At 36.6% G+C, this 25,891-nt stretch overlaps 1 protein-coding gene and 1 pseudogene across 1 annotated transcript in view; both read left to right on the top strand.

Moving 5' to 3' along the window:
• The window catches only part of LOC149410921 (uncharacterized), a 53,468-nt gene that overhangs the window by 19,969 nt on the left and 7,608 nt on the right, over positions 1-25,891 (top strand). The window contains exons 4-14 of the mRNA XM_089647457.1: positions 1,459-1,600; positions 2,460-2,553; positions 3,070-3,246; positions 5,840-6,004; positions 6,110-6,281; positions 15,535-15,678; positions 15,941-16,144; positions 17,888-18,104; positions 18,868-19,050; positions 20,257-20,542; positions 23,336-23,713. Coding sequence (XP_089503583.1) covers positions 1,459-1,600; positions 2,460-2,553; positions 3,070-3,246; positions 5,840-6,004; positions 6,110-6,281; positions 15,535-15,678; positions 15,941-16,144; positions 17,888-18,104; positions 18,868-19,050; positions 20,257-20,542; positions 23,336-23,713 — 2,162 coding nt within the window. The remainder of the gene's footprint in view (positions 1-1,458; positions 1,601-2,459; positions 2,554-3,069; positions 3,247-5,839; positions 6,005-6,109; positions 6,282-15,534; positions 15,679-15,940; positions 16,145-17,887; positions 18,105-18,867; positions 19,051-20,256; positions 20,543-23,335; positions 23,714-25,891) is intronic.
• On the top strand, positions 11,299-14,210 carry LOC149410923 (uncharacterized; annotated as a pseudogene).

Raw genomic sequence — 25,891 nt, forward strand, 5'->3', positions numbered from 1 at the left:
AATGAATGTATTTAAAAATAAATGTTATATTTACTGTAAAAATATGTAAAATTACAAAATGAAATATGATCTTGTTTATATTAGTTTATATTCAAATGTATAAACTAACTCAATAAATAATAAAAAAATAAAAAAAAAATAAATCTAATCTTGGAATAAAACTGTAGATTGCATAAAAAACAAAGTCACACTGTCACAGACACTATTCTTTATATATCGATTAAATGATTTATATCTGGTGGTGAATATTCTGCCCGTGAGAAAGATTAATAGGATGAAAAGTGTGGTATTTTGCTTTCGGTAACAGACAAGGTTTATGATAAGTTACTTACATTTGTGAGGTTTCCTAAGAACGTAATGCTACTCAGTGGCTTAAGGCATATTGTGCTTACCTATATTCAAATGTAGAAAATATTCAATAGAAAAATATTTAAAAAATCAACTTATACATATTATATTTTGCTTTTTAGTTGAATTTGTCAAAAATAACATTTGGCTCATAATTTAAAGGAGATGTTGGGGTGCCACATTTCGGACAGTCTTGCAGTGTCCATCATCAGACCTGTTTATATAAACATTGGAAGCACTTTGACGACCGGCATAGTCCAGTGGTAACGCATTGGACTGCCATTCCGAAGGTCGCGGGTTCGAACCAGGCGTGCGCAAATAAATTTTATTTGATTAATTTGTGTTATTTCACAATTAATTAATTAAAATAATATATAGTATATTTGCGGCACGTTCCAGAGTGGAAGATACTACCAGTATCGCCCTGGTGTAAGACCACCATTCAGAATTGAAACGTTGCTCCAAATGGCTTTAGCCGTGTTTAGTGACTAGATCTGAATAGCCAGGTACTTCCCCACCTTCCTCTTTCCCTTCCCCACTTACCTTCAGCCTCACAACATCCCCCAATTGGGGATGCCATAGTCTCACTGGCTCCAGACGGGAGCAGTTGGGACTCTTGTGAGGTATTCACTATAAAAAAAAAAAATAAAAAAAAACTTCCAGTGCTTGAATTTGTGATGGAATTCAATTTTAAAATTATGAATTTATGTTTAAAAAACCTTTTTTGGAAATCTTTTTCGCCCTTACAACCAAATCATTTTCCTTTCTATACGCTTAGTAAAGCGTTAATTACATTAAAAAAATATATATATATGAATCAATATCGCAGACCCGTGAAAATCACTGCTAGTCTGAATTCATGACAAATCAGTCCATTGGGACTGTTTTTAAAAATTGTTTTAAAATGGCTATTTAAATGATTTTCTGTTAAAAATATTATATCATAGATAGGTACTTTATCGCTTGTCCGAATTCTTAACGCAATCAGTTCCAATTTTGAAAATAAAGACTCAATTCAAAGCAAAAGTTCTAGAGTTCATTGAACCGGAATTACATACAGAGGCGCAACCGAAATCAACATTTTTTAATTATTTATTTATTTATTTTCAGCTGACCTGACGGAACTGAGTTATGACTTTGTGTCGTCACTACTGGCACACGCTTTCTTCTCCACATATCCTAAAAGGACGTTAAAAACGCATCCTACCCTACAAGACTTTAATTTTACAAAATTTTTCAAAAATTTACATAGGTAAGTACCAACCACACTTTTTAAATTTTATTTAGTTGAAATTATTATTCCCTTTGTTAATTACTACTTATACTACCCAGTTTCATCAGACTTGCAGCCTTACTAATAAAAGAACATCTTCCAACCGTTAAACGGTGTTTTAGTTACACATCGAATAGAAGTGAAGTAGAAATCATATTTAATATTCCTTGGTAATAATCCGAAATTCCCCTCTTCTGCTGTATAAACAATGTGTGTAAGTTTTAATGTAGATTATTTTAGATTAATTAGTTCATATACACGGTTGTTTATAAATTACATAAAATTTTCACCATGTTTATTAGTTAGGCCCTAGTTTCTTGGTTTATTTAAGTATAATAAATGTATATTTCAAAGCTCCATAGTTAATGACGTTGAAGTAGAAGAAGAGGAAACTAGACAGAAACCTTCATTTGCAAATTTTCATGCAAATTTCATGACACCGGAGCCCACCCTTCGAGTGTTGTTGCAGTTCTGGAAGGTAGATTTTCTGGTTTATATTAGATTAGCTGAAATCCCCAGAGTTTATGCAGACTTTTTCCAGAACAGATTTAGTCAGTTATTTTCCTCTTATTTTGAATGTGAAATGTGCAAAAGTATGAAAATTCTGTTTAATGTGTGGAAAAATGCGATGCGGGTGGTTTTTCGAAATCTCAAAAATCATGTTTTGTAGGTCAAGTGTGCAAAATTTCATCAAACTCTGAATAAAACTAGATTTTTCTAAAAAAACAACTCACAGCAGGACACTCTTCTATACGTACATAGATAAGTGAATGTATAATATATAATATAATTGATTTACAAAATGTTTACGTTTGTTTGTTTATTTGATTGATTGCAGGCCGTGCCAAAAGGCAAAACTTAGAAGTATTTTACATTATTTTGACTGGCTGGAGAAAAATAGTAATGAAGGTTCCCTTAAAATATCTAGACAAGTAAGTATTTCATATATTCCACCTGTTTTATAATATCTAAAGTTTAACACTGATTAAACTTATGCCAGGTTTCTCAGTATATTATTTGGGGCTTAAAATCCCCAATACATCAACATCAGTTGCCATTTCTTAATCCTATTATCATTGAACTTTAGCTGTAACCTAATAATATTATTATATGTAAGTAGTACCTACTTTCAATGAAAGACTGTAAATCTATGCTTATTTTATATGGCATGTTTGCGATTGCCACTCTGCTTCTTTGAATTGTATTATATCTGAGTGAGTAAATTTCTAATCAATATTTGCCAAACGCTTACCAAAAGAACATCTACAATTAGTCTCTGAGATTGCTCAAAGATGTTAAGTCTTTAGCTTAGGGCTTTGATAGAATTCTTCATTTGAGAATTTGATCGCTAGTTTGGTGGGTTGTTAAAAAGTTACTAATATTCAAAATATTTAAATAAATTTCCAGACGTTAATTGTTTTATCTAATTTAAGTTAATGTGTTTCTAGGTAATGAGCGCCAAACAATGGCTAACTATAGAAGACTGGTTAGAGTGCAGCCTGCCGCTGTGCCGATTGCAGATAAAGCACGACGGCCGCATGGAGAGGTGCAGCGTGGAGGGGCTGGAGGTGTCCTTCTCCAACTCGCGGCTGGGCGGGGAGGTGCTGGCTGATGGTTCCTCGCAGGTACTAATACAATGGCTAACGATAGAAGACTGGTTAGAGTGCAGCCTGCCGCTGTGCCGATTACAGATAAAGCACGACGGCCGCATGGAGAGGTGCAGCGTGGAGGGGCTGGAGGTGTCCTTCTCCAACTCGCGGCTGGGCGGGGAGGTGCTGGCTGATGGTTCCTCGCAGGTACTAATACAATGGCTAACGATAGAAGACTGGTTAGAGTGCAGCCTGCCGCTGTGCCGATTACAGATAAAGCACGACAGCCGCATGGAGAGGTGCAGCGTGGAGGGGCTGGAGGTGTCCTTCTCCAACTCGCGGCTGGGCGGGGAGGTGCTGGCTGATGGTTCCTCGCAGGTACTAATACAATGGCTAACGATAGAAGACTGGTTAGAGTGCAGCCTGCCGCTGTGCCGATTACAGATAAAGCACGACGGCCGCATGGAGAGGTGCAGCGTGGAGGGGCTGGAGGTGTCCTTCTCCAACTCGCGGCTGGGCGGGGAGGTGCTGGCTGATGGTTCCTCGCAGGTACTAATACAATGGCTAACGATAGAAGACTGGTTAGAGTGCAGCCTGCCGCTGTGCCGATTACAGATAAAGCACGACGGCCGCATGGAGAGGTGCTGCGTGGAGGGGCTGGAGGTGTCCTTCTCCAACTCGCGGCTGGGCGGGGAGGTGCTGGCTGATGGTTCCTCGCAGGTACTAATACAATGGCTAACGATAGAAGACTGGTTAGAGTGCAGCCTGCCGCTGTGCCGATTACAGATAAAGCACGACGGCCGCATGGAGAGGTGCAGCGTGGAGGGGCTGGAGGTGTCCTTCTCCAACTCGCGGCTGGGCGGGGAGGTGCTGGCTGATGGTTCCTCGCAGGTACTAATACAATGGCTAACGATAGAAGACTGGTTAGAGTGCAGCCTGCCGCTGTGCCGATTACAGATAAAGCACGACGGCCGCATGGATAGGTGCTGCGTGGAGGGGCTGGAGGTGTCCTTCTCCAACTCGCGGCTGGGCGGGGAGGTGCTGGCTGATGGTTCCTCGCAGGTACTAATACAATGGCTAACGATAGAAGACTGGTTAGAGTGCAGCCTGCCGCTGTTCCGATTGCAGATAAAGCACGACGGCCGCATGGAGAGATGCAGCGTGGAGGGGCTGGACGGCTTGCACAACACAACTGTCTTCCAAAAAGTTGCCCTCACCCCCAGATAATTGCTCTCGTAGGACATCTGTCCACACAGAATATTGCTTGCAAATGACAACTGTCCCCCTAATTGCCTTCATCTGACAACTGTCCCCACGGAATAATTATTTGCACAAGACAACTGTCCTCCAGATAGTTGCCCCCATAAGACAACTCTTCCTTAAATAATAAGAATTTTAAAAAAAATTTGGATAAAACACAACCATCCTGGTTTGAGATTTAAAAAAAAAGATAAGATGTGTTTGTGTGTATTTTTTGTAGTAAAAATATTACCCCCATCTATATGATGTGCGCGAGTTAATGTATTTACTAGCAAAAACAAACAAGAAATATTATTCTTTACTATTTCACGGCCATCCATTTGGTAAAAAGCCAAAAAAATTTAGTTAATTGCGTGCCACAGTTTTTTTTCACAATAGTCAGTTTACTTTTACAAATTAGAATAGTTTGCCCTGAATACAAAATAAAAACATTGCGAATTCTATGAGATAGATTTCAAGTACTATGTACATCAAAGACTGTGAAATGGGGGCAAGGTTAACAACAGTTTCTTTATATAAAGAGAAGGTGTTGGCATTCTGACCTCGTGTACCTACCCTACCCGATCCGTGCTGGAGATGAAGATGGATGAATGAGTGTGAAGTTTGAACATCAATCTGGTGGCGGACAGGCAAATCATTCATGCCAATCTAATCATTTTTTGGTCTTGTCGTTTAATCAACTGTCAAACATAAGGTCATCACAATTAGATTATACGCTGACAGGCCGAAAATCAGCGATTAATGTAGTCGTGAAAATATTACAAAATGGGAAAAAAATACAAAATAATATGGTAGGGATTTTTATGTTTTCTACGTATTCTATGTAAACAGTATTGTGTGGCAGTGGACACCCAATCAGGATTTCAGGGAATTATCTCCAACACAACCGTATGAGTACCTCAACACCAGTGTGTGAGTATTCTTAATGTGAATGCTGAAGGAAGTGAAGGGTTTTTTTATATTTGAACTAGCTATACCCCGCCACGCATTGTTGTGACCCAGTCTGTCTGTGTAGGTAGAAAAACAATAGCGCATGTTGCTTTTACGTCTAACAGAAGGTGCTGTTTTATCAAAGAAAGCATGTTTGTCCAACAGATTACGCCGTTTTTTTAAAAAGCATGTTTTTACATCTCACAGGTGACATCTACATAATATAGGTATATGAAAATACATATGTATTCGAATGCAACGTTTGTTAAAATTTCAAAGCAATCGATGAACAACTTTCGAAGATTGAAGATTTTGAACAAACGTAAATTAACATTTTTATTTTTATAAAGATAAAGTAATAATTTCTGTATTACCTACTAGCGTGTTCCATAAATGTCCCGTTTGTGTCTCAAATAAATAAATAATGTGTTTGTACCAGGAAGCGAGCACGATGTGCACCGTGCCCGATCTGCTGGTGATGCTGCTGTCGGTGGAGGCCTTGGAGGACAATGAGATAGTGCGCGTTGAAGGCGCGCGGCGGTTCGCCAAAATCATTGATTCCAAACACAAGTGCCAACTGGAGGTCTTGGACAATCCTAAAAAGGTGACTTTATGCAATGTATACGGTGTGTTAACCAGTGATTCCTGGTACATATTATTAGAGATAATGAATGTGAATAGTGAGATTAAGAATAATTGTTTATTCCAGGTTTCAATATGCTGTATGGACCCGGAGAACTATAGCTCTCTCCCGCTGGGTCAGTACGAAGAGGACAACGTACTTCGAGAGTTGAACAAATGCCTGCTGGGCTTTCAGCAGAAGCCCATGAAACCCCCCGAACTCTACTCCAAAATGTTAGAAAGGAGACTCTCCCCAATTGGTAACTATTTTCATAGAAGAAACAGTGATTTTTATCGCAAAAAAACTAGCGCAGACACGTCAGTTCCAATTTTGAAAATGACTTTATATAATATATATATATATATATCGCACCTCCGGTGCTAAACTGTCACTTATGCAAATAATGTAATTTTTCAGGAGAAGCGTTTGAAAATTCGACATCCTATTATAATGTATAGTTCTTCTTGTCTAAAAAATGAACTGGTAATTATTTAAACTACAACTTTAAACTTCATATCAAAGTAAAAGCAAACGTCTCACAACTTTGTAATAAAAAAATATAAACATTTTAAATTTACAACCCTCCCAGAAGTGACATTATGGCACTAGAAAACAATTTACCAGGCAATTATGTCATAACAATCAAAACACGATATCATACTTTTCTAAAGTTTTATTAATTAAAATATCAAAGCAGTATAACAAACGTTCTTAATTCTACATATAGAACTTTACTATTAATCAGACTTTTTAATCTCAGTCTTCTTACCATTTTACGAACGGTTTTCAGCGACGTTTCATATTAAATCAGTTATTGGTCACGTATGGTTCCTATTTAAATACTATAATTACGCAATTAACAACAGTATCAAACAAATACAATTTCTTTTACTTATTATTATTATTTTAATTAGCATTAATTTTGTACTAATTGGGTACTCTTAAAAAAACAAAAACCTTAAATTTATTGTCACATTCCCAGGAAAATCAGGGAGTCTTTAACGATGTGGTTTCAATAAACTTTTTTCCCTGCAAGTGGAAATGTGACTTTATAGAATGTTAGAAGCACAAAAAATTAAATGAGATCATTATAGAAACTTTCATAGTATCTTGGTATGATATTTGCCTCCACTAATTGCAATAAATCACGCTTTTTGCGTTCTGTAATTGGTATTTTTGAAGTGTATGCTTGCTTGAAGGGAATGTCATCTATTCTTTGGGCGTTGCCTCTACTTCCGCGTAAATTTTTTCCTCTTGGTTGAATTATAGCTTTTGCTTCCTACCCAGTTTTCAGTTTTGTAAGTTGTTCGATATTGGTAATTTTCACAATTCTTTGTGAATTTAATGCATTTAATATCACCAGTTTTGATTACATCTCCGTTTAAATTTTTGCTATATTGAACTTCATGTTTTCCTCAAGTGACTTCAAATCAAAGAAATCATCGTAATTCATTTCTTTTACCACAAATGGTTTACCAGTCTTCTTCGCCCCACGAATCAGGAACATTGTCACAATTGTTAATCGAACGAAAACTTTATACCATAAAACATAAGGGTTGGGGAAACAATGTCAATACGTACAAAAGTATCTTTATTATTTCATGTCACAACCAACTTAAGTGTTGTTATTGCTCCAAAATCATAAAAATGAATTGTCACAATTACCTTAGTGGCGTTGTAGCTCCAGGAGACTGCTATTCGAGCGGGGTGCCGCGCGCAACTAACCAATCAAACGTTGTTTCTCCCAGTGGAGGTTAGATTTGCACCAAAACCATAATGACATAACTACCCTCACGCGGAAATTATACGCTCTACACAAACGACGATGACACACCAAGTAAAGAGGTACATTAGTTATTTTTTCTCATACTTAGATCAATTTTGACAAAACTTGCATAAGTGACAGTTTAGCACCGGAGGTGCGATATAGGGAGTGTGATACAGCTATTGGCCCTGCTACAGTAATGGGCCTTTTCAAATTTGAAAGCATATAATAAGACTTACGGCGTCTCTATCACACAGCATCCTTCATAAACATGTAGTGTTATCCTTGTCTTTCACTCACAAGTTCAATATTTTACTACCATGCGGCCCTAGTGTATAGAGATGGGCGAAGCGGCTCAGTTGAGGGAGCCGGTTCACTGGGTCCCGTTCACCTGAAAGATCCGCTTCAGTGAACCGGCTCGATTGAACCCCCCCCCCTCCCCCCTCCATAAATAAAATAAAAACAAAGTTCTTCGCGATAAAAGAATACATACGTGTAGTCGTCGATATTATACAATGGTACAGATATTGAAATCGACATGTGTTCTACACTCTACAGTGTCCTAAGATGTTTAAGATTCGCTAGTGAAATTTATTTTAATTGTACATTGTGACCGAAATCAAATTGGATCGTTTATTATACAATGTGCTATTTTTATGTTTTGGTGAAATTAAAAGTATTTATTTTTTTTTTTTGGTAAACTAATATTTAAGACAAGATTTTTTATGCATAGCACAAAGGGTAACAATTATTTTATAAGCAATAATTATTAGCCTGAAACACTAGTATATATTGAATTATTTCGCGGATAAGAGATGTGTCATGTATCTTTTATCAGGAGATTTTTCAATGTGGATGAGTGTTTTAGGCTAATAATTATTGCTTATAAAATAAAAGTATTTAAACATGAAACCATGAGATTTCATTTTTCTTTTATAAAAGTTGCACTTAAAATATTTTTAGGGTTTTATGATGTTTCATAACAGGTTGCGTCTGACAAAGCTCCCTCCGGAAGAATGAGCTGAAAAGATAAATGCTTTAAAGGTCATTTCTCAGGACTGCGCTTCGTCAGATGGGACCTTGCTATCGTGAGGAAACATTCCGACATTTTTGCTTCTTTGGGAATATTATATATTTCGAAGACAAAATTTTGCCCAGAAAAATCGATCAATATATCGTATATTTATGATTACATTCAAAGGGGATTCCCAATTTTATTGGAATACCCTTTTATTAGAATGAAAAAATGAAATCGAGAAATCTTTTGTTTTGTTAGGTTTTTGGTACAAAACGTCAAACTTCAATCGTACGGTAATCGTTGAATCACGTTTCTTATCGCTTTTTAGTTTTTTTTTACCCGGAAAACATAATTACGAACTTTTTAATAGCTTTAATTTAAATTTACCATGATTTCCACAAGAAAAAAGAGTGAAATTTGGAATCATTTTTCTGCGGCCACAAAAATTGTCAGATGTGTTATTTTTAAATTAAAATCTATAATCTATATCAATAATATTGAAAAAATTTCTTCAAATTAAGTTTAAAAAAATCAATTGGTGAATGGAATCAAAATATAGAACAATGAAAATAAACTTAAATCTATTTTAAATTAATTCTGTCCCAAATAAGTGCAATAATAATATAAAAATTGTGTTGTGAAACAAAATACTTCGGTGTGAGAATGATAGCTAAACGTCGTTCATGTAAGTACTCAATGCCAACATTACTTTTTTACGATTATTTCGATATCAATGATTAACTGAAAATAAACCATGAACATAATATAACTCTTCCTTGTTCCTGTTATAATAAACTAAATAAGTGCCGACACAACAACTAAAATGTTATGCAAGCGGGAATACCAGTATTATTATGTCATATATATGATCAATCCGGTCAGTACGTCAGTAGTGACCCGCGAGCCGTGAGATCCGTTGAACGATGTATGCGGATCTTCGTTCGCGAACGGGTGAGTCGGCTCTTCGGGTCTGGCGGGTCACCTGCTCACCGGCTCACCGTTCGCGAACGACTGAAGCGGGTCACCGGGTCACCGGCTCACCGGCTCACCGGCTCTTCGTTCGCGAACGAGTGAAGCGGATCACCGGGTCACCGGGTCACCGGCTCACCGTTCCCGAACGGGTGAGTCACTACCGATCCGCGAACGAGTAAGGGCCCGTTCCCACTTCCGTTTTCAAATCGGAGGCGGGTCCCGTTTTAAAAACGGATGCCCTAGTGGCTGTAGTGGATGTATGGAGCTGTTCACACTTGTCCGACACGATTTGAAAACGGATCCGACATTTTTTGTCGGATGGCTCGCCTACGCAGCGCATCCGTTTTCAAATCGTGTCGGAACACGCTCGCTCATAGTGTTGTATGGAGCTGTTCACACTTGTCGTCCAGTCGTTCCGGCAGAGTCCCCGCCAAACCCCGACCCCTCCCCGCCCGCTCCCTGTCGCAAGGAAGCAGGCACGCTGCGTGCTTGTATTTGGTTATTTTGTTAAGTAAATAAATCAAAACTACAATAATGGGTAAGGAAATAAATCCCGAAAATTTAATACCACTGGTCGAAGAAAGAGTATGGTAATATTTTATCTTAAACTAAATAAAAACAAAACACTTGGTGTACACAACTTTTGTACATCAAAATTTTTATTTTTATTTTTTTAAGTTTACTTTTTTTAAATTTTAAAGCTTTAATGAGATGCACGGAAGAGCGTATTAGTTAAATAAACACATAATAAAAAATATTTGAGTTGTTATTGTTTTCTTACTTTAAAATATCGATAGCCTTTCTTCAGGACAAATGCACTTTCTCAATTTTGTATTTTGATATGTTAAGCTCTCTGAAACTCATTCCAGTAGATGGTTAAAGGAAGTGATAGACATTCTCTTAAGCCATTAAGCGCCCTTGAGGTGATTTTTCATGGTGAAAACGGCGCTATATAAATAATCCAATCATTATTATTCTAAAATAATTAAAGAACTTTAGTTCATCACTTCTCAACTCACCAATTAACACTTGGAAAATTCCTACAGAAAATCATTCGGCTATAATTGGGTGTACCCAAAATTTTCTTTTCACTTTTTTCCTTCTTTTAAATACAACATGACAACAAGAGCTTCATCGTCGTCCATTGCGTACCATTATTGAAGAATGAGCAAATAACATGTTTTTGTTGAATCGACATTTATTTTTTTTCGTAAAGTATGGTCTGTTTTTAAAACGGATCCGTTTTGAAAACGGAAGTGTGAACACGGCCATTGGCCATCCGTTTTTAAAACGGGACCCGCCTCCGATTTGAAAACGGAAGTGGGAACGGGCCCTGAGCGGATGATTTGGGAACCGGATCTTACGGATCGGTGTAAAGATCCGGTTCACTGAGCCGACTCGTTCGCGAACGACTCACTTCTACTAGTGTAGTTAATGGCGTCTTCTCGAAGTGTCTGCTAATTTTGCTGTCCTTTCTTAACATTTTGTTAAGGTATTTTGTTTGTGTTATTTAGATATAATAGTCAGAGAATGTGTTTTTTTGTGATTCCTTCTGATTTTATGTGTAAATGCTTTATTGTTAGTGTCGTTGATGCCATTTTTATTCATTTTTAGGTTAAAATTGGCGGTTTTATGTGGGTGTCTAATAACTGTCACTTCAAAACATACAATCTATAGTTATTAGCCCCCCCGGCCAATTACTATGATTTTTGGGAAAAAATGAATTTGGTTTATTTTCACAATGGACGAATAATGCGAAAAAACGGCTTCGCTGTGTAAATTTGAAGTAAATCAGACAACAAATAACAGCAATTGGCCGGGGGGCCAATTACTGGGTTAAAGACCTGCCAATTACTATATCATTTTTTTCCTCAATTTTAGTTGTTCGCCCATCATGGCAAAAATACCAAAGTATTCGGTCGAACAACTAGATAAGGCCACTGAAGAAATAAGGAGTGGAGTAGCACTGCGGGCTGCTTCGAAAAAGTATGGAATACCTAGAGCTACTTTACAATTTAGATTAATAAATCCCACTACCAAATCCCAATTTGGACCAAAACCGATACTTTCTAAAATGGAAGAGCGAGACCTCGAATATTGGCTATGCGATCTATCTGGAAAAGTTTTCCCCGAAAAAAGGATGACGTATTGAACAGTGTTCAATCTTTTCTCAATGAGAACCCTCGTCCAAATCCCTTCATCAATAATAGACCAGGAAAAGGTTGGATGAAAGTCTTTTTAAGGCGTCATCCAAATATAGTGGCCAGAGCAAGTGAGGCAGTTTCCGGATCTAGTTCTTGCGTATCTGAAAAAGACATAAGAAAATGGTTCTCATAGATTAAAGACTATATTTACGAAAAGGGACTTAATCTTGTTTTAAAGGACGCCTCGCGAATTTTTAATGCAGATGAGTCAGGTTTTCAGACATGTCCATCCAGTGGTCGGGTATTTGCAAACAAGGGAGACAAAAACATTTATGCAATCGATAAGGGAAATGCAAAAGAAAGCCTAACTGTAATGTTTACATTTTCTGCTGACGGAAAAACAAACCTCCCTATGATAATCTACCCATACAAACGGATACCTGAAAGAATTGGTATCACAGTTCCTAGAGAATGGGGCGTCGGTCGCAGTGATTCAGGCTGGATGACTACAGAAGTATTTTACGATTATATTAAACATGTTTTCCACCCTTACTTAGTACTCAACAAAATTAAACTGCCAGTCATATTATTTGTTGATGGTCACAAATCTCATCTATCATATGAAGTAAGTTTATTGTGCAATCAATTACAGATAGAAATTATTGCACTATATCCTAATGCAACGCGGATTCTTCAACCAGCTGACGTCTCTGTTTTTGGACCTGTAAAGCAAATGTGGAGAAAAGCAGTTCGAGAGTGGAATGTGGAAAATCCCGACGAAATTGTTTCCAAATCTAATTTTGCAAGCATATTAAAAACTGTTGTTGATAATATAAAACCAGAATATTTGGTTAATGGTTTCAGGACATGCGGATTGCATCCTTTTAATCCAGACGCCATAGATTACACTAAATTTCTTGCCAATGGATCTCCGCAAATAGAAGATAGTGGTTCAAATACGCAACTAAAAACTATGGGGTACGACATGTTTTGCAAAATTGTTGGGTCAGATAATTTACATAAATTTCAAACTTTTAGGGAAGTTGTAGGCCCGGAAAATAACACAAAAGAATTTCATGTATTGTTTTAAATGTGGAATTTTTTTAACAATAATAATCTTAATGAAACTGGCACAGAAAACGAAAATAATAATATGGATTCCATTACGCTTTGTAACCAAGAATCTGTATCAAATCCTAATACAGGGGAAGATAGTGAAGAGCATCGAAATGTTGATCAAATTCCTAATGTTTCTGGTGATATAAAAGAATTAAAAGAATACCTATTCCGCCCCAAGGAACCTGCAAGAAAGGGAAAGAGGGATACTGAAAAGAGTTCATATGCTGTTTCGTCAAGGCAGTATCAAGAATGTTTTGAAAATAAAGCAAGGCAAAAAAAGCTTAAAGATGACGAAAAAAATAGCAGAAGGGAAAAGAGGCAAGAACTAAAAGACTCCAAGAAAAGAAAAGTACTGGAAGAGAAAGGAAAGAAAAACAGTAAGAAAATTAAAAATAATCCAATCACTCTATCTACAACAACCAATAATGAGAAGTCCGATCCAGCATCGGCTCAAACTTCAAAGTCTCATCCTGCAAATGACAGTGATTTCATTATTGATGAAAAAGAATGTCATATGTGTAAGAGACGTATTAAAACAGATTCTTACCTAAAGTTCGAAGATTGCAAAGAACACTTCCATGGCACTTGTGTACCCAAAAAACACGTTCACCATGTCCCTGATAAAGAAGACGGCGACATGTTCTTATGTCATATGTGTTTCATGGTAGCTGGTGATCAGTCCGACACAATGTCAGAAGACACAATGTGCTCCGACATGATGGGCACAGAAGATATTCTAAAATTACTAAACTAAATCTAGCAGCACGTTATCATTCGCCTTTTTCCCTCTTTTGTTCATGTAGTACGGTCTTGTACCTTTTGATTTTGTATTTTTATCATTAAACTTACTTTTTTATCATTAAAGTAGATAATAAGTTCATTAATTCAGGGATTAAAAGCACAATCTCTTTTAACATATTGGGGGGCCAATTACTACAGAAGGTCAGGGCCATTAACTGCGCCAAAGGGGCCAATAGCTGTATTCTGTCCCTTTTTTCATTTCGTAAATATTATAAAAATATATGTCAATGTACAAGGAAAACTAATTATCAATACACGTTAAGAAATAAATTACCTACCTATAGGTGTAAATGATTTAAAAAAATGTTAGTTATTGAGACAAAAAAACGATGTTGAAGTTGAAAATTTTCTTAAACGGCCAATAGCTGTATCATTCACCCTATATATATATATTTTTTTAAGTACTTTATCTTGTGAATTCTTCACAAAAATCAGTTTGAATTTTAAAATGACACTTACATTCAAAACAAATCGGAGTTCATTGAACCAGAAATCCACGGACAACTGAAATCAGTATGTCCGATGAGTCAAAATGAAAGAAAATAGAGCACAGACTTGTTCAGCCAACCATATTTTGCAATAATATTGTCTCTTTTAATCATAGAAGACAATATTACGAACTACCAACATTATCTTCATTTTCTTAATACATATTTTTCTTTATGAAGATGGCAAGATTCATCTTGAACTAAATGCAATCTAGATATTGTCTTGAATAAATATATCCATTTTTATTTTAATGTACGTCATCTAATGACTTTACAAATCTAAGATGAATTTTGAAAAAAACCTCAAATAGTAATAATATTTAATATAATTTGTGTGCCCGGTAAGCTTTTCCAGTGGAGGTGTCAATTATAAAATCAAACTGCAATTTGCAGTAACCATCCAAACTAGATTAAATTTCTGAGAGAACTTTATATAAACGGTATAAATATACCATAAACAGAAACTATAAGAACTAGCCAAACCCCTGCTTTTATATACTTACACCGTGGTTTTATTTATTTTTAATATAATTCCCAATGTGAGGAAACTGGTAGTACAATGTAGTACAAGTGGAAAACAGGAAAAAAAAAAGCACTCATTTGAAGTCGATTTTTTTGGTATAACTTTTTTTTGATTTGAGATTTCGTTTTCGAGTTAATCCAAAGTTGGATTTTTTTGTCCAAATTTGATAAAAATTGGTTGTTAGGTGATTCAGATCAGCTGCTCAGTGTCTTTTAAAGTGCGTCGAAGTTTATACCCGCCTGCAAAAGTTTTTCAACCCTTTAGATGTCATTAAAAATGGAAAAAGTTTAAAAAAATATATATCCAAGTACTCGGATTAAAAAAAACAGATTTTTTTGGTTCTCCAGGTGATGTACATATATCCCCCAGTTTTCTTATCTGTATCCCTTTACAACCGGCATCATACGAGTATGAGTTTGTTTTTGAAAAAATCCTGACTGAAAATAAATGTATTTTTGCTAACCGAACTGGTGTGGATTTGGGGTACCTTCATGCGCACTTGTTTTCAATCAATTTAGTAAGTCACCCAGCCCTAAGGGATCATAATTAAGAGCTTTATTAGTGTGGCCCATCACAGTGTGGTTGCAAAGGATATGTCCTGGCTAGATAAATAAAAATAGGAAGCTATGTGATGACTATAGTTATCATTGGATGGTAAGTAAAATGTTTGTTTATTTCCCAGGAGAGTCATTTAGCCACACTCCCCCTGAGGTGGAGGCCACTGTCATCATCAAACAGCACTCGGCCAGCACCGTCAACAGTTTCAGCAGCAGATCTCCTTCACCGGACGCCTACTGCGCGGCCACCATCAACCTGAATGATCCAAGTTAATAAGATTCTGTTATTCCTTTAATTCAGTCCTTTTAATGAAGTCCACCAACGAGCATGTCTCCAAACACTGACAGTCAGGTATGTGAGCCTTCTTCCCACCAAGGCGGGACATTGGCACCATCCATTGCGACAGATGTTTTCTATTAATTAAATGTTGTGATTCGTACACAAAGAAAAATAACATTTTTACTAGTTTATAGTTGGTCATAAACCAAACCTGCAAGAAGTTATTACAAGATAAATGTGAACAATTCCAGGTGTAGAAATATCCAAGCGGAAATGCTTCCTGGACCCCGAGATGAACACCCTGAACAACCGACGTGGAAGATTCATAGTGTTGGGCTCCTCCGGGGAATGTCTGCCCGTGAAGCGACCGGCTGTGGAATCCTGCGACAGTTTGTACTCGAGCTGCAACTCCAGCTTCGATGAATTTCACAGTGCCAATACTAGCGTGGACGAAGGTTGGTTTTGTTATAACCCTGTACCCTTATGGTATCCTGCCTGTCCTGTCCTCCAATATTCATCTCTTTATCCGCTCTTCTTATCTCCTTATACCCAAACAATCTCAGCATCCCTTTCTTAATTTTATCCATTTTGCTTACATCAGCCTTATACATACCTACGCCTCGCTTTACCACAGAAAAATACCTATTTGTTTCATGTCTTCCTCCACGACATACATTCTGCTTACACACGTTTCTCAGTTCATCATGTATACTCCATTTTACCATACATAATTATTTAATTCACTTGATCGTGCGATATCTTCCTCTGGCGTCCAGAAGTTTTTGGTCTTTAAGTTTGTCAAGAAAGTCGAAAAAAGTTTTATGTAGCCAGAATTCAGATGGAGACAGTGCGACTGTATGGATCCTCTTATTTTGAATGACAAGTGCAAAATGTTTTGAACTTTCCTCTTGTTTTTAATGTCAAGTGTGCAAAGTTTCATCAATTGCGGAAAAAAACTGTAGATTTGCATAAAATACAAAGCTTCACCAGACCACTCTTATTTACATACATAGATAGACGCATATCTGAAGTCCCCAACGTTGCCCAAGAGTTATGTAGAATTTTTAGAAATCGAGTTGCACCGAGTTCAACAAAATTTTCCTGTAATTTTGAACATCAAATTTTCAAAAATTCATCGAGGTGCATCAACATTCTGCTGAGTGGGAATAGGATATGGGGGTAGTTTTTAGAAATTTCAAGTACACAGTGACCGTTATCTAGGTTTGAAGGTCAAATGTGCAAAATTTCATTGATCTTAAATTTCATTTAAATTTGATTTAATTTACTGAGTTTTCGAAATCAGACGTAGACAGTAATATTTGTCTTATTTTGAACGTCAAGCGTGCAAAATAAGACGAAAAGGTATCAAAGTACTGCTTTAAGGGGTGAGAAAAGACTCAGACCTTTTTCTTGTTTTGAAAGTCAAGTGTGCAAATTTTCATTTACCTCGAAATAAAACTGTAGATTTGTATACAAAGCAAATCCATACCGCTCGCCACTAACACATCATTAACTTTATATATTAGAAGATAGTGACCCCGCAATGCTTCGCTATTGCTAATGTCTTTCTCGGACGTCTCCAACTTCTTCCATCATACAAAACAGTATCCAATATTGTTACTGTTAAAAAAACTACATTACATCAACTTTAATTCTACTCCATATCTCATTCCAATGCAGAGGCATAGCGTGAAGTATTCCTCGGGCGTCCCCGACTTCTTGTACCATTCAAACCTACCAAAAAAATACTCCTGGCAGTAATAAGAACAAACTTTGAATTTTTCAGTAATATCGGTCGACTACTTTTCGAGTTAGGAACCACAAACATACACAGTCTGAATTTGTATACATAAAATAATAAAAATAACATTAAAAACACAATTTGTGTATTTGCAGCACTTTCAAGAGTGGAAAATACTCTCAGTGTCGCCTTAGTGAAAGATCAGTGCTGATAAAACTGTTTTTCTTAAAATATTCTTTTTACAGTTTCATACACTAAAAGAATATAAGTTTCTACCATAATTTGCTACCTCACAAAACCGAAACTTGTGGCCGAATTTGTTATTTCATTTATCAGTCGAAACTGGCCAAAACCAAGAACATTCCCAATACATAGACTAATTTTTTTCAAAGTTTTCACTCTCTAGAAATAAACGATTTGTCAATATAATGGCATTGATTTAGTGCGTTCTTCGTAGATCTCCTGGACAGCGATGAGGACTCGGAAGGCAACAAGGTGCGCAAGTACAGCATGGAGCTGAATACGGCGGAACGGAGAGCGAGCTTCGCGGCGCGGCTGAGGGATGCCCTGCGCCGCGAGATGGAGAACTCCCTATCCGACTCCATGTCCACTGACTCCAGCTACGCCGTGGGAATCAGCGTGGCGGGCTCGGGTCTGCAGGACGGGGATATAAGGTTAGTAGCATTAATAGAAGATCCACCAATAACATCAGATCTGTAAAAACCTAAACACAAACTGGGACAACTTGTTTTATTAGTGTACACAACAGACAGAGAGTTAATAAAATTTTTAAAAAAATACAAATAAATAACAAACAATGAATACCAACTGTCCAAAAACGATAAACTACATGTAAACGTAAAACAATAAGCAGGTATTTTTAAAAAACGTAATGTGAAGTCAAGTTAAAACAAGAGATTCAATATATTTTGGGGCTAAATATATCCGGAACCTTGCCACTTCAGTGGATGTTATATAGTCGATAGTTATGTTAGATAGTCAACCAATTTGCACAAGAAGTTGAGAGAAGGTTAAGTTGGTTCTTTGAAAAGGAATATGAAAAGTTTTGGGGTTTCTTAGCACATATGTAGATGGTGATCGGTGTTGATTTTGATTATGGGCCAGAGGGAAGATTTTCAGAACGTTCACATGGCACTTAAGATAGCAGGCCACTATTTAACAAATTAGCTTGATGAAGGAATATTTATATTTAAGGAGTATTTAGGTAAGGTGGCTGATACCTGAGAAACAGCAGGATACTGCAAACAGAGAAGATGTCAAGAGTTGTAGTACCCAGTACCCACCATTCATTACTATAAGCTTATATTTTGTATTGCAGTATTCATAGCAGCATTATTATAGAACAAAATTAGCTGCTCCTCTGGCTAAAGTTTCTGAATATTTTGATTAATTTCACTGTGACTTTATTTGCTACAGACTCCGTCGAGGTGGATCTGGTGGCTTTGTGCTGGCTGAGGACTCCCTAGACGAGGACTTCCTGATGGAGTCGCTGCAGCACGAGCAGGAGTGGATCACCCGCTTCAGGAATCGGAGAAGTCCTGGCCTGGCGGGGCGGGATGCCAACGATAGCTCCAAGTACAGCTTCAGCACAGAGTACAGGTCAAATACTAGAGGATTGTTAATATTTTAATTGATTAGTTAATCATACAAAGATTTAAGGTTTGAATACTGCCACAGAAGAAAGGGTCCAAGAACATTGATTTGTTGAAATAAGTACTATCACACGCTCTGCAGGGCCGGCCCTGAGTCAAACTGCGCCTGGCTCGACGTTGGCGCCGACCCTGAAGCTCTGCACAAATATTCTCAACTGGTTCGGATCCGCTGCCATCCTTCTTCAGTCCTCAGTCCGTCCCGTCTGACTACACACAGTCAACCCACCTCTTTTAGGGCATCCACTTCATGTCAGTTGGTCTACTTTCATTAGGCAAATTTTCACATGGCCAACCCATCAGTCTTTGAGACTTACAGAATAAAACTTAAATTCTTGGTTTTGTTCTCTCTCCATTATTTACTGCCTTCATTTTGGGTTAGACACCCTATTCTTATTTACTTTTTGCAAGTTATAAACTGTTTGCTTCGTTTAGTAAATATTTTTTACCCTTTACTACTCATAAGCACTCGAGCAATGCGATAGCTACCTAAATTTGTGTAGCACTGCTCATGCACTTGAGCAATAGCTACACAAATTTGGGTTGCACCGCTCATGCACTTGAGCAATAGCTACACAAATTTGGGTAGCACCGTTCATGCACTTGAGCAACAGCTACCCAAATTTGGGTGGCACCGTTCATGCACTTGAGCAACAGCTACCCAAATTTTTATAGCTATTGCTCAAGTGCATGAGCGGTGCGACCCAAATTTGGGTAGCTGTTGCTCAAATGCATGAGCGGTTCATGCACTTGAGCAATAGCTATAAAATTTGGGTAGGACTGCTCATGACCTTGAACAATAGCTACCTAAATTTGTGTAAGGTTATTTTTATGAATTAATTTATTATTTTTTTATAAAACATAAAAATATGGGATAGACGGTAAAATACTGGTGGATTCTCTAGTTTTAAATTACAGCAAGCATTTTATGTATTTCTGTATTATTATTCGGAGATATGAATTTTTGGAATGAGCGCTGTCGAATCTTAAATAGGAAATTGTATTACTCAAGGTTTTTTTTTTAAATATGCTATCACTCGAGTGGTCATGTCACTCATTTCTCACCCTGAGTAATTTCAAACTATTATTTATTACGAAATTATTTTTTTTGTAATGTTGAAATTTGTAATTTCTAAATAAGAAGTTGTTGTTACAGCTCGGAGCTGGAAGAGGTGTACGAACAATTCAGCCAGTGGCTGGACGACCCCATCGTAGAGAACGGGTCGGAGCGCCGGAAGGGTCGCGAGTTGGATTCGCGGGACCTGGCCGTGGTGAGGTTCGCCAGCTCCCTGCTGAAGCGAACCCTCAGCGAGTCCTTTGCCGGAGTTCCCCTCACGGACGGACTCGACAACAGAATCATCAACAAGAACAAGCTCTGCTTGAGCGTTCGCTCCCTGAGTCTGGAGCTGGCCCGGCATAAACATAAGCTCGCCGCACAATTGGTGAGTTTCTAATTCTAATATATATTAATTATACATATACTTATTCATAATAATATACCCTATGTATTCATAATAGTGAGGTGTATAATTGAATATATGTTTTAAATCAATGGTTCCGTCCACACAACGCCTGCACAACGTATTGAGCCTCGCAACTACCAAATAAATAATTAAGCCGTCTAAAGTGCAAGATAAAATGCATGAAATCAATATTGTGACTATAAAAGTGTATAGTGTGGCTCAGTGTGTTGTGCGGGCTTCGTGTAGACGGAACCAATCAATCAGATGGTATTTTTTTCAATCAGTGCTTTAATAGAAGAAACGACACTGCCTCCATTTTAATGTCAGTTCTTTCAGTTAAATGATTTGCCTGAGGGTAAACGTAACAAACTAGACGGTGTTAATTTAATTTTTTTATGAAAATACGCTTTTTGCAAGTTATGCTTTACAATATTAAGAGGAATTATTTGTTTGCGCCCGTACATACAAACTCTATTCTTTTAAGAAAGGCGTACAAATACAATATTGGATTGAATCACCGATACATAATCTTAATATTTTGAAGCATATCTCTATTCTCACCATTTGGGTGTCTAAGGCAGAGGAAGCTTGTTCTCACTGATCTATTTCTAGTTCTCATGTTCACAGAGGTGGGATCCCAGATTACTTTTCAAATCGTTAACCATTTCAAAATGGATAATATATGTATCTATTTACGCTCATTGCTCATTATACCCTGATATGCATATATGTAATATAGTATCTACTTAATATAATGTAATATAATATACATACCATATATATTCATTTGATATTATATTTATAATATTTCAATATTACATACTTAGTAAGCTTTATAGCTAAATAAAATGCAGTTCTTGCATAATACGTATTACGTAGTATTTAGTTTGTTATTCCAATTGTTAGTAAATTACTTCAGTTCCCACTAACAATTATAAACAGTTGGTTGTACTTGCTGGTAAGGATGTGGACGGTAGTTTAATTATTACAGGACTGAATGCAGCTGCCGCTAATAAAAAATTCACAATGAATTTGTAATACCAACCTTGATGCGATAGAGTAAGGACTAAATGCTGTAGAAATAAAATCATGGAGGCCTGTTGTGTGATTGAATTAGAATGACGATATTATGAACACGACGCTTGTAGATTTATACTTTTAGTAGTCATAGTAGTCACCACGACTTGTTCAAGATACCAACAGCAAAATCGAAGTTCAGCACAGCATAGCATGACATTCATTTTGGCTATTTTTAGGATTTTATTAATGACATCCAGTATAAATATTTGAGGCAAACTGGAAAGAATTACTTTTTTTCTTTCTAACATCAAAAAATTACATTTTTCCGAATGATAGAAAAAAAGATAAAAATACTTTCATAAAATATGGACACCCAGTCATATATGACTTTAAAACGCTGGAGGGGCAACAACTTATATTAATCCCCCGATGACTGATTTCTTACAAATTTGACCTTGAAATCCAATTTCAGACGCGACTTATTCGAAAATGAAAGCTCATATCAAAAATTATACAATAAAATCAACTCAAATTGTAGATTCAATAGTTTTCTGCTTAAATTACCATAAGTTTCCCGACACCGTATACAACCTTGAAACTTTTTGTATGCGTAGATACCTACCTATCTTTCCAAATTTTACGAATATTAAAATAAGATATCTTGTACTGGAATTGGATGATGAATTGGTCATACCTACAATAAATTAGATACAATGTACGGATGTGGTGTTAAGTGGATAGAAGAGGGATGTGGGGATGCTTTAGGAAAACTTGGAATGTACAATCAAGTGAGTCGGGTTTTGCAAGAGTCGGAATAACAGGAAAGTAGGTACATACACATAAATGCGGATGAAAAACGAATGTGTCAGGAATAGTATGGAGAGGTTCCATCCTCTCTTTTTACCCTGCAAATAATTAACAGGATAATAGAATATTCCTCTCATTCCTGTTTCCAACCACCACCCTTAGGCCCAGTTGCTTTGCACAAGTTCAAATGTAACGTTGTCATCAAATGGCGCTGTTAAACGCCGATTCTAGGTGTGTTTCAGCTTTCTATCAAATTGTAATAAGCTGACAAACTTAACAACATGATATTAGTCCTCTTCTGCTGATCACAAATTGTTCAAAAGCGGAAACGGACTTAGAAACGGCATTTAATGGGGACGTATCAAAAAAACAAAATGTCAATCCAGGCCATTGATTACAATGCTACATTTGAATTTGTGCGAAACAAGTGGGCCTTAGTTCTGTCAGCTATTTGTAGTTGACTTTACCATTAATTGATCCGTCCTTTGGGAATTCTCCCTACAGAACTTTGATGAGGTAGAGGAAAGGAGAACATCTGTGCGGGTATTAAAAGAATTACAACAAACATTATTTAGTTACATTTGCCAAATTAAAAATGCTGGAACTTCATTTTGTTTGAATTTAACTAATGTATAGTGGAATGGTTTTATCTGTAGACCTAACTAATTCAGAGTGTTACATTATAGTCTGACAACTGGAGGTACTAAATTCAATCCTTTAAAATATCATAATTACATAAATATTCTATTGTTTATCATTCGGGATACTATATGTATTTTAATCTATATTATAATCCTGATTTTATAAATATATATACATTCATTATATGTTCTTATTAACTTTATGTATCATTTTGTACTATAATTCAATTTATAAATTGTACTGTTTATAGTGTACATTTTCATGAATCTACTTTAATATTATTATTTCCTTTACAAAACAAAGAGCTTGCAATTACCAAGCGTTATCGACGAAAAAGAGATAATCGATAAAGAAATAATCGAAGAGGAACCAAACCAAACACTCGAAACAGTACAAGAAGTTACCTTGAATAAGTGTCCGAGAATTGTTTTAAATACTGCTATTAATGGAAATGGAAATGTAGAATCAGAAGATGTAATTTCTCCATTTGTACCGAGAGAAGGTACGATCAGTCAAAGATCGAGCAGAAAGTCGAGGACTTCGCGACAAAGCTCGGTGGCGAAAGAAGCTAGAAAAATGAAGCGTAAAACCAAACTGGCTTGGGTTATTGATTGCATCACGGATGCCATCGAACAGACTATAGAGTGTGAGCCCATCACTTTGAAAATACAGAAATCTCAGGTATATAGTACGTTCGCAAATTAAATTAATGTATAACAAACTGACCAAAAATATATAAATAAACTTAACAAATAATGAAAATGCAGCCTTTGTGAAATTTATGATTAACATAAGCATCTTTTTGCCGTGCCTTTATAATATTTGAGATGCGCGACAGCCCACTGGACAGATTGAATGTTCAAATATCACAGCGGGTACAGGGTTGATGGACCAAGGCTCGGTGAAGAGGTCAAACCGGTTGCCAAAGCTTTATGTTCAGTTATTCCATGTTGAATTCTTTTGTGGTCTGGAAAGCTATACATAGTATCCAGGGCCGGCCTACATTGGGTCTGCTCCAATTGCATCTGCACAAGGCCGGCCCTGATAGTGTCAAAGAGAAGAAAAGCGATGTAATACAGTATAGTGATTAATAAAGATTTCAACATTGAAGACGAGTTATTAAAAAGTGTTAGAGAGAGGTGTTAAAAAATCTCCAATTGGTATCAATTTTATCAGGATTTAAATAAGTATGCAAAAGTCATAATAAACAGTTATTTAGAAAAATATGAAATCGTTTAACACCTCCAGTTGGCAGAGTAAAGTATGTTGTGCATGTGTAACTAACAAATTCTCATTTCCCGTAAATGCCGGCAACCTGAGAACCGGTTGTCATGTTAATTCAGCCGCTGGCATCTGTCTTTCCCTTGTCTCTCTGGCCCTGCATTAACAGATCCTGTCCTACATCCTTTAACCAAAGGCGGCTCGTGATTTTATATAAAATTAAAATGGCATTACTGATGTTGTTGTAGCTGAAAACGTCTGCTTTTTTTTCGAAATCTTCGTACAAAAAATCGAATTTTGTAAAATAAAAATAAAATTCTAACTTCCCACTGCCTTTATCCAAAACCCGGAACACTGAATCAAATCAGCCTCCTAACTTACCTACAAAAAATGTATTTTTATTTATTTATTCAAATTAACTGAAACATTTTCAGATGTTTTAATAAATAAGAATAAATTGTAAAAAAAATTAATACGAACATTTTTGTAAAATCCCATACAAGTTAAGAGGCTGCTTTGAATGAGTGTCCCGGCCTTGTGATCTGGGAGGTTTTGCTTTATCCCGCCTCACAATATAGCCCATTGACATCAACCGAGTGGAATAATGGTTTCCTTTTTTCTTCTTCTTCAATCATTCCCTTGTTACTCATAATTATTGCTTAACCCCGCGCCATTATCCTCATGTGTAATTCAGGCTCATCCACAGGTAACGAAACCATTGGTTTTATAAACCCGTAAGCCTTGATTACAGCTTTCCTCTTATTCCTCTGAAAAGACAATGAGACCAGCAGCCAGCAGCATGGTCATATTGATAATTCAATAAAATATTAACCCTCTTACTAATAAATGTGTTTTAAATTTTCAGCTAATAAACAACCATTAATGTAGGGTAAATGGTTTAAAACAAAGTTCAAACACATTTATTAGTAAGGCCAATTATACGTATAAAACTGGCAGCCTGTACAAAGGTATAACGGTTTCAGTGTTACCTGAGGTTGGTTCCTATTGTTTGATATCCTGAAATATATCCTGACTGATATCCTTGCATTGATTTTGATTTCTTGAAGAAAATGTTTCATCTCTCTTGGAGAATCCACTTTCTATTGTATATTATTTTGAGGCCTTTTATATGCAATCTATTTCCACTAAATGAGTTGATTGCCCGCACGTTTTAATGATTAAACACAGCGAGAACATTAACAAGAGAAGTACTGTGGACTTATTGAGCATGAAACAGCTTGTGTTTGTTGTTTTTATAAATATTTGCTTTCAGTTAACTGAAACCGCGTGTTTCTCCATTACAAACAGTTTACATAATATAATGTGTTATTTGCATGTCGGTGACGGTTATCAATCTTCGCATAGATCCGGTAGTGAAACTTTTGTTCATTTTGGAATAATTTCCTAACATTTAAAAAATCTTAATTATCTAATACTATCAATGTCAAATGGCATATAGAGATATGGTTTGCCGTTGACGATATAGAATAACAGGCGTGCAGACATATATATTTAAGTAGCTCTAGACTGACGTTGAATCTTATAAATATACATTTTTTGTTTTATTATTGTCGTGGATATAGCACATAAACAAGATGTACTTGTTTTTGTTTTCCAGACATACATATTAGTAATTCG

This window comes from Hesperophylax consimilis, chromosome 26 (genome assembly GCF_061612785.1).
Source record: "Hesperophylax consimilis isolate HC1 chromosome 26, BYU_Hcon_1.0, whole genome shotgun sequence".
Taxonomy (NCBI): domain Eukaryota; kingdom Metazoa; phylum Arthropoda; class Insecta; order Trichoptera; family Limnephilidae; genus Hesperophylax; species Hesperophylax consimilis.